This window comes from Canis aureus, chromosome 2, assembly GCF_053574225.1.
Source record: "Canis aureus isolate CA01 chromosome 2, VMU_Caureus_v.1.0, whole genome shotgun sequence".
Taxonomy (NCBI): Eukaryota; Metazoa; Chordata; class Mammalia; order Carnivora; family Canidae; genus Canis; species Canis aureus.
The window spans coordinates 70587420-70605874 of record NC_135612.1 but is presented as its reverse complement, the minus strand read 5'-3'; the positions used below and the strand labels follow the sequence as shown (position 1 = coordinate 70605874).

The 18455-nt window shown below is 47.7% G+C and overlaps 1 protein-coding gene across 1 annotated transcript in view; it reads left to right on the top strand.

The window, feature by feature from the left end:
• The first annotated feature begins 1094 nt into the window (after window positions 1-1094).
• Window positions 1095-18455, top strand: part of OTOP1 (otopetrin 1) — a 36465-nt gene continuing 19104 nt past the window's right edge. The window contains exons 1-3 of the mRNA XM_077860695.1: window positions 1095-1533; window positions 13270-13406; window positions 17078-17136. Coding sequence (XP_077716821.1) covers window positions 1095-1533; window positions 13270-13406; window positions 17078-17136 — 635 coding nt within the window. The remainder of the gene's footprint in view (window positions 1534-13269; window positions 13407-17077; window positions 17137-18455) is intronic.

Here is an 18455-nt window from a genome sequence, read left to right as displayed (position 1 = left end):
CTCAGCCAAGTGCACCCTTAGGATTGTTCCTTTGCAGAAACCTCTGGGGGAGGGAATCTCCTCTTCAGCTGCATCTGAATGGGACACCCTGGCAGACTCGCTCAACTTCAGATAGGCTGGGGTAGGGGTGGGGTGCAGAGGGAGGCGCTCAGGCCTCCACGGTTCCAGGAGCGCCTGGCAGCCCCCACTCCCAGCACTGCTCAGTGCAGAAGCAGCTTCTGGTTCTCTCAGAAGAGGGAGGGGCGATCTGTTTTATTGGGAAGTGGCTCCTGTCTTGTCCCCATCTGGGCATCTCCTGGCAGACACACGGGTACACTAGACGGACAGACACAGACACAATCACCAAGACACCCCCGCCTCCTTTTCATGGATGCAGGGACGAGCGCTGTGACACCTTCCCCTCCCTGCCCTAAGCAGACACACCCCAAAGCCAGCCAGCCAGACCCAGAGAGACCCGCACAGATGAAACACACCGCGGAAATACGCAGGGCGGAGGCCGGCCGGCAGGACTCCCTCGCCGGCGCTCTCAGGCTCCGCTAGACCTCGGGGGTGCGCGGCGCAGCGCCCCGGGGCAGCTTGAGCAGGGCTCGCACCTGCGGACCCCCCCCCCCCCGGGCGCCCCGCTGGACCGCAGCCCCGCCCCCCGCGGCTCAGGGTGACCCCTCGCCCCTCACCCCGCCCCGGGAGCCGCCAGCCAGAGTCCCGCCAAGCCAGGGCAGGGCAGGGCAGGGCAGGGCAGGGCGGGCGGCGGGCGGGGTGGGCGCCGCGGACCCGGGGGCCCCGGAGTACGAGCGGAGGCCGCGGTCGGGGGAGGGGCGCTGGCCTGGGTCCCGGGCGCGGGGGGCGGGCGGGACCCCCCCTTCGCGGGGTCGGGGGAAGTGCGCGGCGCGCATTCTGGAGCTCGGGGAAGAAGCGGGGGGCAGCCCGCGTACGGGGGCCCGGTGCGCACCTGGACGGAGGGCGGAGGGGCAGAAGCGGGGAGCGCAGGTGTCGCAGGGGAGGGGATCGGGGCGTGGGCGTGGGCGGGGGCGGGAGGCGCGGGCCGGGGCCTGGCAGCCGCTCCCGGACCCAGACCCCGCGCGGGTCACTCCACGATGCCCGAGGGCCAGGGGGCGCCGCCCTCTCCCCGGGCGGCTCGGAGCGCCCCGGCCAGGGTGTCTGCGGGGCCCGCGACCCGCCCATCGCCCCGCCTCCCGGCCCGGGGGTCCGCGGGGTGCCCGCAGTCCCCGGAGCCCCCCGAGCCCCCGGAGCCCCCGCGCGGGCGGCGGGGCGCGGTCCGGGCCGGCGTCCCGCAGAAGCTGGCCGAGGCGCTGAGCAGCCAGTACGGGCTCATCGTGTTCGTGGCGGGGCTGCTGCTCCTGCTGGCCTGGGCGGTGCACGCCTCGGGCGTGGGCAAGAGCCACCTGCTGTGCCTGCTCACGGCGCTCATGCTGCTGCAGCTGCTCTGGATGCTGTGGTACGTGCGCCGCAGCGCCGCGCACCGCCGCCTCATCCGCCCCAAGGACACGCACGCCGGCGCGCGCTGGCTCCGCGGTGAGTGGCCCCGCGTCCCCGACGCCTCTCTGGCTCGCCCCTCCTCCCTTCCTTCTCTCTTTTTCTCTGTTAAGCCTGGTTTGCTGCAGCAGCCTCCTCCCGTCGCGCAGTTCATCCTGAGAGCCGCACGGCTGCACCTGTTCGCCTCTCTCCTTGGCTGAACTTCCTGCCGAGGTTCCACCGGCCCCTGGGGGAGGCCCCCTCCCTATCCTGGCGTTCCCGGCCCTCGAGGATCAGTCCCCAGAGGGCCTCTAGCTTCATCCTTCCCTTGCCCTCATCCTGTGCTCCAGTCTGAAAGGTTCTAGTTCCCACGCAAGTTTTCCCATCTCCATACCTTTGCATACTCTGTTCCCTCCTCCCCGCAGTGCTTTCCCCCTTGCCTTGCTTTCCAAGCAGGGCTCAGGCCTCACGGGGTCCCCCCCCACCCAACCCCAATGATGCTTTTCTGATTCCCCCTGCTGTTTGTGGTTCTGACCACACTCCTCCACCCCTCAGCACCCTGGTGGGGGGCTCTGTGATGCCCCTCTCTCATTCCTAGAGCCACGGCAGGGTCTGGGGTAGAGTAGATGCTAAGAGCACGCAAGAGCATGCAGTCTGGTCCGACAGAGTCATGGATAAGTGATAAATATTGGGGTACAGGGTGGAAGCACTTGCTATGGACTCCCAGCAGACTGAAACATTGTCAAGATAGGAAGGTTGCCCCTCCTCAAGGAGCTTCTGCTCTTAAAAGGGAGGCAGACAGTGCTGGAGTCAAGGGGAGGAGGGTGGAGGGTGGAGGGAGGAGGGAGGAAGTGGAGGGAGGAGGGAGTGTGCGTGGAGAAAGCCCCTGTCTGGGAGAGGAGGGGTACATCTCACTCCGTGTGGGCCAGACACATCTCCCGTCTCTACCTGAATGGTGTACAGGTCTGAATTTCGATCTCCCTTAGAGTGCGGCTTTCCTGGTCTTTGTGTGGCCTTGGGCAGTGACTTAATCCGGCCACTCTGAGTTTCACCAGGTGGAGAATGGGAATCCCACACTTGGTAGGACCAGTGACTGCTGCCCGGGTGCAGGCTGGGCGCCCGGCACACATGCGTTCCTCGCCACCCACATCCCTTCAAAGGTGTGACCGCAGTGCCATCTTCTCTACCCCACCCGGCAGGAACCACTCCTCCCCTCCGCCCTGGGTACCACACCTCTCCGCAGAGAGAGTTTTGCTTCTTGCCAACTTTCACCTTGTGTTATGACTAGTTGGATGTGAGCCTTGTCACCTGGATGAGATTTGAAATTTGAGGCTTCTTAGGGTCAGGGACTGTGTCTAGTTCATCTTGCCTTTGGAAAAAATAGACACAGCTCCAGGCTGGCTCAGATTCCTGTTCTGAAAATGGTTGTTTTAGGAAGACTCATGGTTTGTGACTGAAGGGTGGGGAATTCAGCGCCATATCACATAAACAAACAAATAGGCTTGAAATGTTGTTTTGAAAATACTGATTTACACAGACTGAAAAATACACACACAGGCTTTTGACCTATGCTTTCCTCTAGTGGGCGGATCCTTTCTCTGTCCCTCCCTCCCTTCCTTCCTCCTCCATCCTTCTTCCCTTCCTCCTTCCTCCCTCTTCCTCCTTTTGTTCCTGTCTCCTTCACTCCTCCCCTTCCCTCCTCCCTCTGTCCTTGCCCCTTCCCTCCTCCACCCCTCTCTTCCCTGCTCTTCCCTTCTCTCTCCCTCTCTCCAGGAAGACTTCAAGCATTGGGATCCGAGTCAGTGGGTGAATGCTGGTGCCATTTTCCAAGGTTAGGAAGACAGAGGGAGGAGTGGGGGTGGGGATGCAGTATCAAGTTTCTGCTCTGGGCATGTTACTTTTGAGAGGTCTATAGGACACCAAGAAGTGATAGAATAAATGTGGCAATAGAGAGAGAGCACGTAGTAGGTGTTCAGTACATGATGGCTCTTTAGATAATCCTGATAACCATTCAAGTGAGGTATGTGGAAAATGGAAATAGTGCTGGCCTGGAAGGCTTGACTCCATGTTCCAGCTCTAGGACCTTCACCTTCTGAGTTCCCTGCTTCCTCATCAGTAAAATGAGACTCCCAGTTGCTTTTCAGGAAAGGGTTGGAAGAACTGCATCAAGTGAATGCAGTTTGCAAGGCACTATGATCCCTGTAAATGAGCTGGGAGTTCATCAAAGAAGCCAGAGGCTAATTGTCTTGAAAGGAAAGAATTTTGGGGTGCCAAGGGAAGTGCCTCGGCCCCAGCCAGGACTGAGGTTTTCCTTGGAATCATAGCTGGAAAGACAGGTTTGACTTAGCTCTGCCCTAGCTTCTGCGGCAGCTTTGGAAGTCTGGGGTGCCGAGAAAGAGCCAGGCTGTGGGATTCAGGACATTCACATTTTCCGGAGAAAGGTTTTGGGTCTTGGTAAGGGCTGTGAGGGATTTGTTTGAGGAGAAAAGTTTCTGGTCCGCATACTGGGTGTGAGAAAGTGAACACTTCATTTGGAATAAAAAATATGGACCTATTGAAATATTTAGTAGAAATGATGGATTATTCATCCAGCTCCTCTGTTTGCTAAGGAAAGAGATTGATTTTTTTTTTTTTTCTGCAAGGAATGACAGCAGCCTGGATCTCATGCCAGCCCAGTGTGAGCAGTGACGTGCAAGCCCAGCAAATAGCTGGTTCATCCGGTGAATTTCCAGGGTCCTATTTCTCTTCTGTTTCTAGTCCCTTTAAAAGACTACAGTGGCTTCCCTACCAGTGTAGGATCTTGTTATTGTTACTGTTCTTTCTCAAGTCCAGAGAAGTGTTAGTAACACGAAATTATGGGAATAATGCCAATAGGAATAATAGCTGTGTTTATTGAGTGAGTTCGGAATGCAGGTATGTCAGAAGCATTGTCTCAATTATTTGTCACAGCGATTCTTTTTTAAGTGCTTGTGATTAATCACTCCCAAATGTATTCCTTTTATTAGATCAGATTTTTGCATAATACCTTTTTCTTAGAACGAGACGCACCCATGTATGTGATACATCTTTGTCTAGCCTGCCACCCCTGGGTATGGGCTGCTCATTGTTCCTTAAGGGACCGGAAGTAAAGGCACAGAGGTGAGCTGTTACGTAAGGCCAGCCTCAGGGTGGTGGCTGTACAGGCTGTCGACATAAAGGTCGGGAACATGAGCATGGTTTGGGAAACAGCCTGTCCCCACCTGTGAGTAAGTGAAGGTCAATAAAAGAGATTGGTGTGCGTGTGAAGAGGGGGAGGGAACCATGGGGGATGGTGGCAGAGAGCAACAAAAGGGGATGAGAGGAGGGGCAGAGGCTACAGGACGTAAAGATGCGACAGTCTGGGCACCCAGGGGGCCCACGGTCTGAAAGTGTAGCCAGAACTCCCGAGAAACCACCAGGGATGATACCAGGATCCCAGAATCCTGGATGCTGTCACGGGGTAGCACCTGGTCGGAGGAGGGGCTGTCGGGTGGGTCCCATTGGATCCCAGCCCACCCTGTTGACTTTGGGGCAGGTGCAAGCTCATGAGCCCTGGTCTGGGCTTCACCTGGCTCTCCCTCCTCTGGAGGCCTATTCACCTGAATTTCACAGCCTCATTCTCCTGCAGCCAGAGCCTATTGCACACACTCTTTGTTTTTTGGGGCTTTTGCCTCTGCCACTGGGATTGCAAGAGTGTGTCCCAGAGATTTCTTTTACTTTATTGAGTTAAGGTCCGCATGCTCTGCAGTTCCCTCACTTGAAGTGCAGGAGTCAGTGGTTTGTGGTATATCCACAGGTAGGTGCAGCCACCCCCATAGTCAATTGGAGAACACTTTTACCATCTTGAAAAGGGTACAGTACCACCCTGTACCCTTTAGCTGTCAACCCCTATACTTCTAAGTCCACCCGGGCCCTAGGCGATCACGGGTCCACTTCCTGTCTGTAGGTTTGCCCAGTCCAGACATTTCTTCTGGATGGAATCATGCGATCTGTCATCTCTGTGACGAGCTTTAATACCACGTTTTCAACTTCACAGTGACTCTTGAGGTGGGTGCCATGAGCCCCATTTACCAGCCCAGGAAGCTGGGTTTCAGGAGGAGGACTGAGCTCCCCATCACTGGAAATGTTCAAACAGTGAGAAAGAGAAGAGGGATGAGCTCCTTGCTTCAGGGCAGATGGCATGATCGCAACAGGTGTCAGAGAAGGAAAAAGTCTACTTCTTTTTTGCTTTCTTCATTGAGCGGAAGGATCTTGGGAACGTGCAGAGAGCAACAGAGAAAGGAGCCAAGTGCACAGCATGGACACTTTGGTGGTGGTTGGGCCAAAATGTCGATCCGGTTTTGCTTGACAGCCTGGACTGAGCTCCCAGTACTGGCGGGGCTCTGGGGATGGCAGGACAATCAGGCATGGCCCTGCACGGAGGGATGCGGGGGAAGGCGAGGATGATGCAGACAGTGACGGCCGCAGAGCATGATGGCTAAGAGCATGCCCCCACCCCGAGCACGAGGCTCTACTTCTGCCTCAGTTTTCTTGTCTGTAAAATGGGGCTGATGATACCACCTATCACATAGGGTTGTTAAGAGACTCAGTTGAGTTATATATATAAAATGCTTAGAAGCCTCTGGCTCATAGTCAGAGAAATGTCTTATTGTGAGATAAATGATTCAGCATTCTGCTGTGCAAGTGCAGGGGATGGGTTGGGGCAGAAGAGTAGCCTGGGGGTACAGGCTTGGGGACTTAGGGGAGGGTCCTCAGAGGAAGATCTTTTGTTTTTTCTGGGGTCCAGAAAAAATACCTTGAAAATCATTAAAAAATGAAAAAAGAATATACTGAGTACATGAATTGAGCATGACAGTGAATCCAGTGAAGTTCTAGAACATATCAACATTCAGGGGTTTTGAGCACTTCCCTCAGAAAAGAAAGAGCGATCCCCAAGACCCCACCTGGGGTCACTATGAGGGACTCTTGCCTAACAGCATGCATTTTCTTACAGATATATTTTTTTGATGGGATTTTTTTTAAAGTTTTTTTGTCTAATAGAAAATAGAAACATAATGTCAGGATTTCAGCATCAGTAAGATAATGGGGCTGCCCCAAAAGCTGAGGCTGGTTTGGCATTGTTTGGAAACGAAGTCAGACTGCACATGGGTGCCTTGGCCCCCTTTGAGCATCACATGGGCACCCGCAGAAGGCTGACCCCAGGAGGAAGGAAAGGCTGTTGAGTCAAGAGGAGAGAGGAGTATCAGGGTAGAAAATGAGGCAGCTTCGTTCCTGTGAGCCCCAGACCATCCTTTGGTTTCCAGAAAACAGAGCCACTTCTTTAGGGATTTAGGGAAGCCTTTCCCTATCCTTTCAGACCAGGTGTGGCTCCCAGGCTTTATGTTCTCCTAGCACCCTACATTTTCTTCTTAACACTAATCAAGCAGGATATTGTGTTATTCACTTCATCGGCTGCCAGACTGTGGGCTCTTGGAGGTAGAGCCCCTGTCTGAATGTGCTCCCCCTTATATCCTGAGCTCCCGGCACAGTGCCTAACAAGTAACAAGGGCCAGCTGGCATTTACTGAATCATCAAGGGAAGGCATGGATGGATGTACAGATGAGAGAATAATGACAAAATCACCAGGGAAGAGAATGACAGTTCCAGAAGGCTGACTGCAGTCCAGCGTAAGGAAGAACATTCTAATATAAGCTCCAGCAGGTGATGGAAGGGTGTTCTCTGAGAGATGGTGAGCCTCCCAGCCCTGGGCATGTCTGGATACAGACCTGTTGGCCACTAGTCATGATGCACTGGGAAACATTCTTGCATAAGAGGGGGGATTGTACACTGACTTTGTGGGAACGTCTACCTCCAAGACCATACAGTTCAAGATTCCAGACTTGTAGGGGGGATTTGGGTGCTTAAGACAGAGGAGGGGTCTCCCTCTGCCAACACTAGACCTTACAGGATTAGTCTCAAGTTATGTGGCTGGGAAACTTTCTAAATGGTTCTAATGAAAAAAAAAATGGTTCTAATGCATTAAGTTTTTCTTTGTGGTTGACTGTCATGATGATGATGATGATGATAGCATCTGTATAGAGAATTCCTACGTGTGAGGCACTGTTCTAGGTGCCTTTCATCTAGTGACTCATTTAATCTCTTCTGCATCCCTATGAGAGAGGCAGTCTTGTTATTATTTTACAGATGAGGAAACCGAGTCTCAGAGAAGTTAAGTGATTGCCTGAAATCATCAACTAATAATTGATAGAAAACAGTGTCTGAAGCCAGGCAGTGAGCTCCTACCACTACAGCCTTACTGTCTTCTTATAGCTTACTCGGTTTTTGTCAATATTCCATTGACTTCCAAAATTATATATTCTCTTTTTGAGGTGTACAAAGGGATATTATAAAACCAACTTTATTGACTGTGTGACTTCATACTTCTATGCCCTTCCTTATGTTTCATTCTATCAAATCTGTCTAGTTCTAGAATTTCCCATTTTATCTCTTTAATGTAGCATGGAAGGGGTGCCTGGGTGGCTCGGTCAGTTAAGTGATTGATTTTATTTCAATCTTGATTTCAGCTCTGGTCGTGATCTCAGGATTGTGGGATCGAGAGCCGTGCTTTGGGCTCCATGCTCAGCAGGGAGTCTGCTTGACAGTCTCTCTCTCTCTCTCTCTCTCTCTCCCTCTGCTCCTCTCCTACTTGAGTGCATGATATCTCCCTCCTCTCTCTCTCTTTCAAATAAATAAATCTTAAAAAAAAATAAAGTAGGTAAATATACAAGGGTAAAACTATTTTATTTGGCACACAAGGGACTATTGTATCTTCCTCATACATTATGTCTTCTTTTTCATGTGTGATGATAAAGGTGAAGGGATTCTTTATCCTATTTACTCCATTTTACTTAAATTTCAGATGGTCTGACATCCATAGTGCTATTCCTGCTTCCCCTTCAGGTTGCCTCTTTGTCCATACTTTGATTTTCTGCCATTGCCACTAAGTGAAAAGCGTGATTCATAAAAGAGCTAGGTTTTGTTTTTATTCAATATTCCCATCTTTGTTGACTATCTTTTAAAGATATTATTTATTTATTTGAGAGAGAGAGGGTGTGTGCACGAGCCAGGGGGGAGGAGCAGGGAGCCTGATGAGGGGCTCCATCCCAGGACCCTGAGATCATGACCTGAGCCAAAGGCAGACGGCCTAACCGACTGAGCACCCCTGGTCCCCCAACTTGTTGATTAATTAATGGGAGATTTAAATCATTCTCATTCACTGGTAGGATTTACATACTTGACTTTGTTCCCCTTTTTCTTTATGATGATTATAATGATTTCTTTTACATATTGTTCCCCCCATTTTCCTTTTGCACACATTTGCTCTTCGGAGTGCTTGAACATTTTATTGTGTCTTTCTACTAAATTAATGACTGTCTTTCCTCTCTTCATTCCCACAATCAGATGCATATTACTCCATTTTTATTTATTCCCCAGAAAAAATCCTACACTGAGGCGCCCTTCCAGTGGGTTTATCTTCATCCATTTGAATTTAATTTCTCTTATCCTGTCTTCATTCCTATTAATTTATTTATCTATTTACTGAACTATTCAACCACCGACCCATCCACCCACCCATCCTGTCATTTTAAACCCTCCCTCCCTCCTTCCATTATAATGCATCATCCTCTCCAGTCTGATGCTAAGTTTATTGTTCACCACTGTCCCTCTCCTCTTCATCTTCCCCAATTGTGAGGACTCTTCCACAGTTCATTGGCTGTTTGGCTAATGTCCTTTGTCAGGTGAGTTGTGTGGACAACATTCCCCTCCTCCTCTGTTCTCTGTTCAGCTGTCACCTTCTAAGACAGTTCTTCCTGACTACCCATCATTGACTTTAATCCTCTTTCTGATTTACTTTTCTTCATGCACTTAGTGCTTCCTGACACTTCTTCTGTGGTTACTATTTATTTGCAGATTCTCTGTCTTCCCCACTCGAATTTTAAATTCACCAAGGACAGACACTTCATTTTATTGCACTTTTTATGTCTCCAGTGCCTGGGACAGTGGCTGGACCATAGTTACTGCTCAATGAATCTTTGTTGAAGGAATTATATGTTTGGCCTATCTATAAATCGCTTTCTGTCTTTTGCCCTGACGAGCAGGTGACATCTTGGCTGGAAATAGGGTTCTTGAGCTGCAATCTGTTCCTTGAAGTGGACTCTCACTATTCTTCCACTGGTTTCTGGTTTCCGGTGCTGCAGATAGGAAGTCTGGTGCCAGCTTGCATGTCCGTATTTTTGTGCACACCCCAATTTTATGCAGTATTACACATGTGTATTTTTGCTTCTCCAGCAGTCTTGTTTACCTTTGAGCCCCTGGCAAAATGCCACATGCATAGTAGGAGTCCCCAAAATATTTGTTGTAGAGATAAATGGATGGGTAAAGGAAGAAAGGACTTCAAGACTATGAGAAGGTATATGATGTATTTATCGTAACTCTTGAAATATCAGTGATCGAGATGTTCTAGACCAGTGGTTCTCAAGGTGGGGTCCCAGATCAAGTGTCAGCCCCACCTGGGAACTTGTTAGAGATGCAGATTTTGAGGTTCCACCCAAACCTATGGAATCAGAAACTCTGCGGGTGGAGACCCACCATCTGTGTTTTAACAAGCCCTCGAGGTGATTCTGATGCATGTTCAAATGTGAGAACCAGTGCTGGGGACCAGTCTCATCTTCCAGATGGGAAAACCGAGGCTAGGAACCTGGAAGTGACTCGCCTGAACTCATACATGCCATCGGTGGCACAGCCTGGACTAGTGCCCGGGTCCCCAGAGCTACAGCCTGTGCTCTTGCCACACCAGCCAGGCTGCCTCACCTTATCTTGCTATTTCTTTTGTAACCAAAAGGAACTGTGCATTTGTCAAACCATTTCAAAGCCCTGGGATTGAATCTCCACTCTTACTGAGTTTTTTATTTCACTGGGGGCTTTCCAGAATGGAAAAAAAAAAGTGACTTAGAGTTGTTTCTATAAGACTTTGAGCAATGGAAAGGAGCCAGGCGATTGCATTACTTTTCACTGGAGGCTTCTTGGACTGGAGCTGTAATGTTATAGCTCGGTGTTATGAGTCTGTCCTCTCTCTCTCACCATAATGCATGTCACACACGATCCAGTTTCCTCCCATTCGTGGGAGAGAACGTGTGAATGGAGGTCAATGTTGGCCCAGGAGAAGGATTAGGAACTTTGATGATGAAGTCTCCAGAATCACTGTTTTTCTTGCTAATATTTTCATTTGTTACAAGTTTCTTTTTAATGTATCTTATAAATTCCTTCCAGTCTTTTTTACATATTCATATTTTTCATTTGTTTTTATTGTTTGGTCAACACCACGCTGGATACGCCATCAAAGGATGCTTCCTTTGTTCACTTTTCCTAGTGTGGGCACTTTCTATGCCACTGGTATGGAACCCCCTTCCTATCAGTTTTAAAAATATACCTTCTTTTTTGGAGAAGTTTTAGATTTACTGAAGAGTTGCAAAGTTGCAAATACAGAGAGTTCCTGAATACCCATATGCCCCTCATCTTTGTTCTCTCAAGAGCAGGATTTTCCGTTTAGAGAACTGAGATTTTTTTTTTTTTAATAGATCAGTGACACTCTTAGATTGATCTTTTTTCAGGGAGAAGCTTCTATTATTTGGTCAATCTTTGTTGAATGTATATCATTTGTCAGACCCTGAGATATGCATTGGGTAGGAATAATGATAAACAGGACCCAGTACTGTCTTGTTATATACACTTACTTAATCATGGTAAAATATAACATAACATAAAGTTTACTGACTCGTTTGTGAAGTGTACCGTTCAGTAGCATTAAGTACAATGACAATATGCAATTTATATCCAGAAGCCTTTCATCCTGCAAAACTAAAACTCTGTACCCATTATACAACTGACCTTTCCCCCCTTCTCCAGCCCCTGGCACCCACCACTCTACTTCCTGTCTCTATGAATTTAACTATTCTGAGGAACCTCATCTAAGTGGAATCATAATGGTATTTGTCTTTTTGTGACTGGTTTATTTCACTTGGTATAACGTCCTCAAGGTTCACCTGTGTTGTAGCATGTGTCAGAATGGCCTTTCTTCCGGAGGCTGAATAATATTACATTGTATGGATGAACCACATTTTGTTTATCCATTCATCTGTCAATGGACATTTGGGTTGTTTCTACCTTTTAACTGTTGTGAATAATGCTGCCATAAATATGTATGTACAAATATCCTTTTGTGTCCCTGCTTTTGTTTTTGAAGATTTTATTTATTTATTCATGAGAGACACAGAGAGAAAGGTAGAGACACAGGCAGAGGGAGAAGCAGGCTCTCTGTAGGACCCTGATGGGGGACTCATCCCAGGACCCTGGGATCATGACCTGAACCAAAGGCAGATGCTCAACCACTGAACCACCCAGGTGCTCCTGTGTCCCTGCTTTTGATCTTTCTGGGCATATACCCAAAAGTGGAACTTCTGGATCATGTGGAAATATTGCTTTTAATTTTTTGAGAAGCTACCATTCTGTTTTTCACAGTGGTCGCACCATTTTACATTCCCATCAGCCATGTACACTGGTTTGCATTTCTTCAAATCCTTGCCAACATTTATTATCTATTTATTTTTTCTTCTTTCCTTCCTTCCTCTTTCTCTCCTTTTTTTCTTCATAGCAGCCATTCTAATAGCTGTAAGGTGCTATCTCCTTGTAGTTTTGATTTGCATTTCCCTGATGATGAGTGGTGCTGAGCATCTTTTCATGTGTTAATTAGCTATTTATATGTGGGGTTTTTTGAGAAGTGTCTATTCAAGTCCTTTGCTCATTTTTTTAATTGGGTTTTTTTATTTATTGTTCGTTGTTGATTTATAGCTCTTTATAGATTCTGCATACTAACACCTTACCAGATATATGGTTTACAAATATTTTCTCCCCTTCTGTGGGTCGCTAGTGTCCTCTGATGCCCAAAAGTTTTTTCATTTTGGTGTAGTCCAGTCTATCCATCTTAATTTTGTTTCCTTGTGCTTTTGCTGTCATCGTCAATAAATCACTGTAAAGATTTTCCTCTGTATTTTCTTCCAAGAGTTTTATGTTAGGTTTTACATTTGAGTCTTTGATTTATTTGGAATATATTTTTGTATATAGAGTAAGGTAAGGTAAACTTCATCCTTTTGTAATTGGAGATCCACTTTCCCAGCACCATTATTTTTTCTAAAGATTTTCATCTATTCATTCATGAGAGACACAGAGAGAGAGGGAGGCAGAGACACAGGCAGAGGGAGAAGCAGGCTCCATGCAGGGAGCCCGACATGGGACTCGATCCCGGGACTCCAGAATCACTCCCTGGGCCCAAGGCAGGTGCCTAACTGCTGAGCCACCCAGGCGTCCCCCAGCACCATTTGTTGAAATGACTGCCCTTTCCTCCCTGAATGGTCTTGGCACCCTGATCAAAATCACTTGACTGGGGGATCCCTGGGTGGCTCAGCGGTTTGGCGCCTGCCTTTGGCCCAGAGCGCGATCCTGGAGTCCCGGGATCGAGTCCCACGTCAGGCTCCCAGCATGGAGCCTGCTTCTCCCTCCTCCTTTGTCTCTGCCTCTCTCTCTCTCTATGTCTATCATAAATAAATAAATAAATCTTTAAAAAAAAATCACTTGACTATGTATGGGAAAGTTTAATGTGGTTTATTTTGAAATGACATCCATGCATATCAATGCTTATATATGTGTGTTTCTATGCTCTCCCCACCCCCACCCCCAATTTAGGTAGTATCACGTTGTTTGCAGCCATTACCATCATCCTGGGATGCCTTAAAGTTGGGTACTTCGTTGGATTTTCTGAATGTTTATCAGCCACTGAAGGAGTTTTCCCTGTCACACATGCAGTACATACTCTCTTGCAGGTAAACCCTAAGATGTTTATTTATGTTGCCTTAGCTTCTGTTATGTGCATCCCCAGGATGTGTATGAAATTGGATGTGTAGGGGGCAGGAAGCATGAGGTGGGCTTGAATCCTTCTCTGAGGCTCACTGTTTCAGCTGCTTCCACTGTAAAATGAGTCTGTGTCCCTCTGGCTGTCTTTGTGAGAATCCTATGAGGCAAAACTTGTCATGGAGAGTCAGGAAATTTTGCCAACCTTGAGTCTACCAGCAAAGGCTTGTGGTGGTGGTGGTGGTGGGGATTTTAATATATTTTATTGAGCTATAATTCACATACCATACAGTTTACCCCTTTGAAGTGTACAAGTCAGTGGCTTTGTATATTCATGGGGTTATGCACCCATCACCACCATCAATCTTAGAACATTTTCATCATCCCCAGAAGAAACGCTGTGCCATTATGGTCACTTCTCTGGGTCACTGAAACATTATATTTGTAGATAGGGACTTTATGGAGGTAATTAAGGCTAAATGAGGTCATATGGGTGGCCCTGATCCAAAAGAGTTGGTGTCTTTATAAGAAGAGGGTATTAGGACACAGACTCACAGAGAAGGAGGAACATGTGAGGACATTGGAGGCAGATGGCCATCCACAAGCCAGGAGAGAGATCTCAGGAGAAACCAACCATGCCCACACCATAATCTTGGACTTCTGGCCTTTGAAGCCACCCAGTCTATGGTATTTTGTCGTGAAAACTCCAACAATTCATTGATTGGCTTTTTATTACAGGGAAGTCAAATCCCATGATGACAGAGTCTTATAGTGATACCAGCAATAATGTGGAGAGCTTTAGTGAGACCAGAAAGAACGAACTTCCCTCCTTCCCTCCCACTTTCCTTCCTTCCTGCCTTCATCCAGAACTCAGCAAATACTGTTCCCAAGACCAGCAGTGCATGGTGAAGAGTTGTGGTTTGAGCCCTACAGGCATGTCAGTTAGGTGGGGAGAAATTCATAACACAGTGACAGCATGGGGGCTTGATGCTTTGACCAAAGTTACCCAGTGACAAGGGAGCACAAGGGAGGACTCTTGCCAGTTTTGGGGTGAGGGCTGGTTTCTGCCAGAAAGATCCCCAGAGTTGTCAGTGAAAGAGGGGTATGGTGTGTAAGAGACATCACAGAAGGACATTTGGGGGATGTGTGGTCTTCCCACCTGATGGAGAGAAGACGTGTGGGGCTGTGGGGGAAAGTGAGCTGGGGCAATGGGCACAGACAGAGCCATGATTCAGGTAGGGCTTGTGAGGGTGGACTCTGTTCAGGCGACCTGGCTTTGGCTCATATCAGCAATGTGAACTCTGGCCAGTTACTTAACCTCTCTGGGTCTCATGGGTCTCATCTGTGAAGGACCTACTTCTCGGGGTTGATGTGAAGAATAATGGTGCTAATGTGTATAAAGTACTTGGCAGTGAGCACTTGGTCAAGGCTCGCAGCCACTCAGGAGCTTAAACTTTATGTTGAGGGCAATGGGGAGCCATTGAAGGCTTTAGGTAGAGAAATAACCTGGACAGATGTGAGTTTTCAAAATAATCACTCTGCTACTTGGTGGGTTACAGATCTCTATCTTCCTAATTTAAGGCATTTTATCAGCCATTTCATCAAACATTCTGTACCTAGTGGACACTTACTGCATGCCTTTGTTGCTCTAGATGTGCTGCACTAGGTGACTGGAGAATGAAAGACCTTATTTTAAAACAATATGCTATTTATTTTTAAATTGTGCTAACATACATATAACATAAAGTCTGCTGTCCTAGCTACAGCTCAGTAGTGTTAAGTGTACTCACATTGCTGTGCAACCAATCTCCAGAACTCCTTCCTCTTGCAAAATTAAAACTCCAACCCATTAAACACTAACTACTGATTCCCGCTTCCCCCAGCCCCTGGTACCCACTATTTCTACTTCCTGTCTTTATGAATTCAACTACTTTAGGAACCCCAGATAAGCAGAATCATACAGTATTTGTCCTTTTGTGACTGGCTTTGTTTCATTGACCTCATTGTCTTCAAGGTTTATCCATGTGATAGCAGGTGTCAGGATTTCCTTCTTATTTAAGGCTGAGCATTATTCCATTGTATGGCTGGACCACTTTCTGATTATTCTTCATCAATGGACACCTGCGTTGCTTCTGCCTTTTGGCTATTGTGATTAATGCTGCCATAGACATGGGCGTACATATATCTTTTTGAAACCTTGCTTTCAATTCCTTTGGATATATACCCAGAAGTGGGATTGCTGGATTACATGGTAATTAAAAAATATTTAATTTTAAAATATAATTTAACAGAAAAAATTGGAAAGGAGAAAGTGTACAGACAATGCATCTGTGGGCCCATTAACTGAAACACTTGTTGCCGTTTTTGGGTTCTCTACCTTGTACTCAAGCGTACATTCTCATGGAAGCTTTACAGAGAAGGTGCGGAATTTTCTATTCTGAGGTTTCACTTAAAAAAATTATAAACTTTTTTTTTTTGTGGTGCTATGTACTCTTTATGAAAGTATCAATTAAGAAGCTAACTTGGAAATAATGGATAAGTCCACTTACAGAACTGTTTCGCTATTGTTGGGCTGGATGTCATCTCCTCCAGGAGCCACTGCTATCTGTTTCTTAAGTTGTTAGATGTTTCAAGAACCATGCCTTGAAAGTGTTCTCAGGGCAGGCCAGTAAGTCTTAGCTAAAACAATGTGGAAGGATAGGACGTGTACGTAAATTTTCTTTTGTGCTGTCTGCTTTTCTTCTTATAGCACTTAATTGCAAGATGAACGTTAAATGAGACTCATTTATAAAGTGCCCAGCAGTGCTTGGTACGCAGTGGGTATGTTTGTGTGTGAAATAAAGTGCAGAATGTTTTAGGAGCTCAAATAATAGCAGGTACGTAGGAGGTGTTAAGTCAGTGCCAGTGCGCGAGTGAGTTGACGGCGGAGAATTTTATTGAAAATGCACCCACTCGGGGCGCTGTTCTAAGTAGTTGGCATGGATAGTCTTATTTAACTGATCATAATATCTCCAACGTAGGGTCCGTGATCATCCCTGTTTCATGGAAGGGAAAACACACGGAGAAAGGTCCCCCGACTTGCCCAGGATTTGCCACAGGTCCCACCCCAGCACCTCCCATCATCAGTCCCTGTGGTGTGCTGCAGGCAGGCCAGGGGTCTGTCTGGTGGCGCATGTCACACAGTGAAATGAAGGACCAGCCCGAATCAATCTGCTCTTCACTTAAAGCACTCAAAATTTGATTTCAGGCCCCTGGTGTAGGAACTGTTCGGTGGATATTTCTTGGAGGGAACCTAACTCGGGTGATAGAATTGGGATAATAGGGATCATGACAGGCAAGCTGCCACGTCCCAAGGCCCGTCCCTGCTGACAGCTTCCACCTGTCCTGACGGCTCTTCCTCCCAAACCTGGAAGCCTCCTTAATCAGTTCTCACTTCTGTGCTCCTGGAGTACAGTCCCCACCCAGGGACGCCACTGCCACCTGAGATGAATCCGGAGACTTGGCACCCTTGGGATGGGAGGTCTCTGATGTTCTCCAGCATCTTCTTTCCCATTCCATTTCTGGACGTTTCTTAGCTTCTCAGCATACAAATACAAGGATGGCTTTCACCGATGCATTTTTCTTTTCTTTCTTCATTTCCTAGGTGTATTTCCTTTGGGGGCATGCAAAGGATGTCATCCAGTCCTTCAAAACACTGGAAAGGTAAAAGTCATGGGAATTGTTCTACTGTTGAATTCGGTGTATGTCTAGAACAAATGAACTCATCACAGCCATCATGCTTGGGTTGTAACTATGAAACCAACTCTTCCCTCCATCCTGACAAGCAAAGCCCTCACTTGTGGCCTGGGGAGGAGACCCTGCACCATCTGCCTCTTCCTGGGCATGGAAGTAGGACAATGTAGGTTTCAACTCTGACGCTGCCATCTGAGACACTTTCCTTTACGATCCTTCGTTTTCCTCATCTGTAAAATGGAGGTAATAGTAGAGCCAACCTCGGAGGACCGAATGAAGCAATTGATCTAAGTATGTGCCTGGTGCATGACAAGCGCTCAGTAAATGTGGGGTCAGGTTATTATATCCGTCACCTTTCTCTCAGTGCTTGTGAGGATCAAGGGACAGAACCTATAGGAAAATAGGGTGAATTAACAAGATGGGAAGTATTGTTAACATGTAAGAAAGTCCTGGATGCACACATACCAGTGAATCACTTACCCTTAGCATTTGCTTCCTAGAAAGAACCCATATCAATGAGGAACAGACAGGGGACCCCTGGGTGGCTCAGCAGTTTGGCGCCTGCCTTTGGCCCAGGGTGCGATCCTGGAGTCCCAGGATCGGGTCCCGCGTCAGGCTTTCGACATGGAGCCTGCTTCTGCCTCTGCCTGTGTCTCTGCCTCTCTCTCTTTCTCTCTGTGTCTATCATAAATAAATAAATAAATAAATAAATAAATAAATAAATAAATAAATAAATCTTTAAAAAAAATGAGGAACAGACAACTCCCCCAGGACCATTTGAAATGATAACAAGTATTTATTTATTTTTTTTTTTTTTAAATTTTTATTTATTTATGATAGTCACACAGAGAGAGCGAGAGAGGCAGAGACACAGGCAGAGGGAGAAACAGGCTCCATGCACCGGGAGCCCGATGTGGGATTCGATCCCGGGTCTCCAGGATCGCGCCCTGGGCCAAAGGCAGGCGCTAAACCGCTGCGCCACCCAGGGATCCCTGATAACAAGTATTTAAAGGATTGATTTATGGATGACCACTGGGCAGAACTATTTTGCTCGACTATTGCTAGAGAAATAACTTTTTACCTATCTCGTTATGCAGAAAAGATCAGCCTCAACAAGCAGTTAAGCATCTTTGAGCTACTGCTGTGTGCAGAGCCCACTGCCAGGCCCTGTTGGGGATATGTAGGATTGATGGGCCAAGGTATCCCAGGCACCTGGTGGGAGGTCTAGGAGCTGTGCCCTGGCAGCCTGTGCTATCCCTCCACAGCTCCGAGTGGTGGCTTTGGTAGTG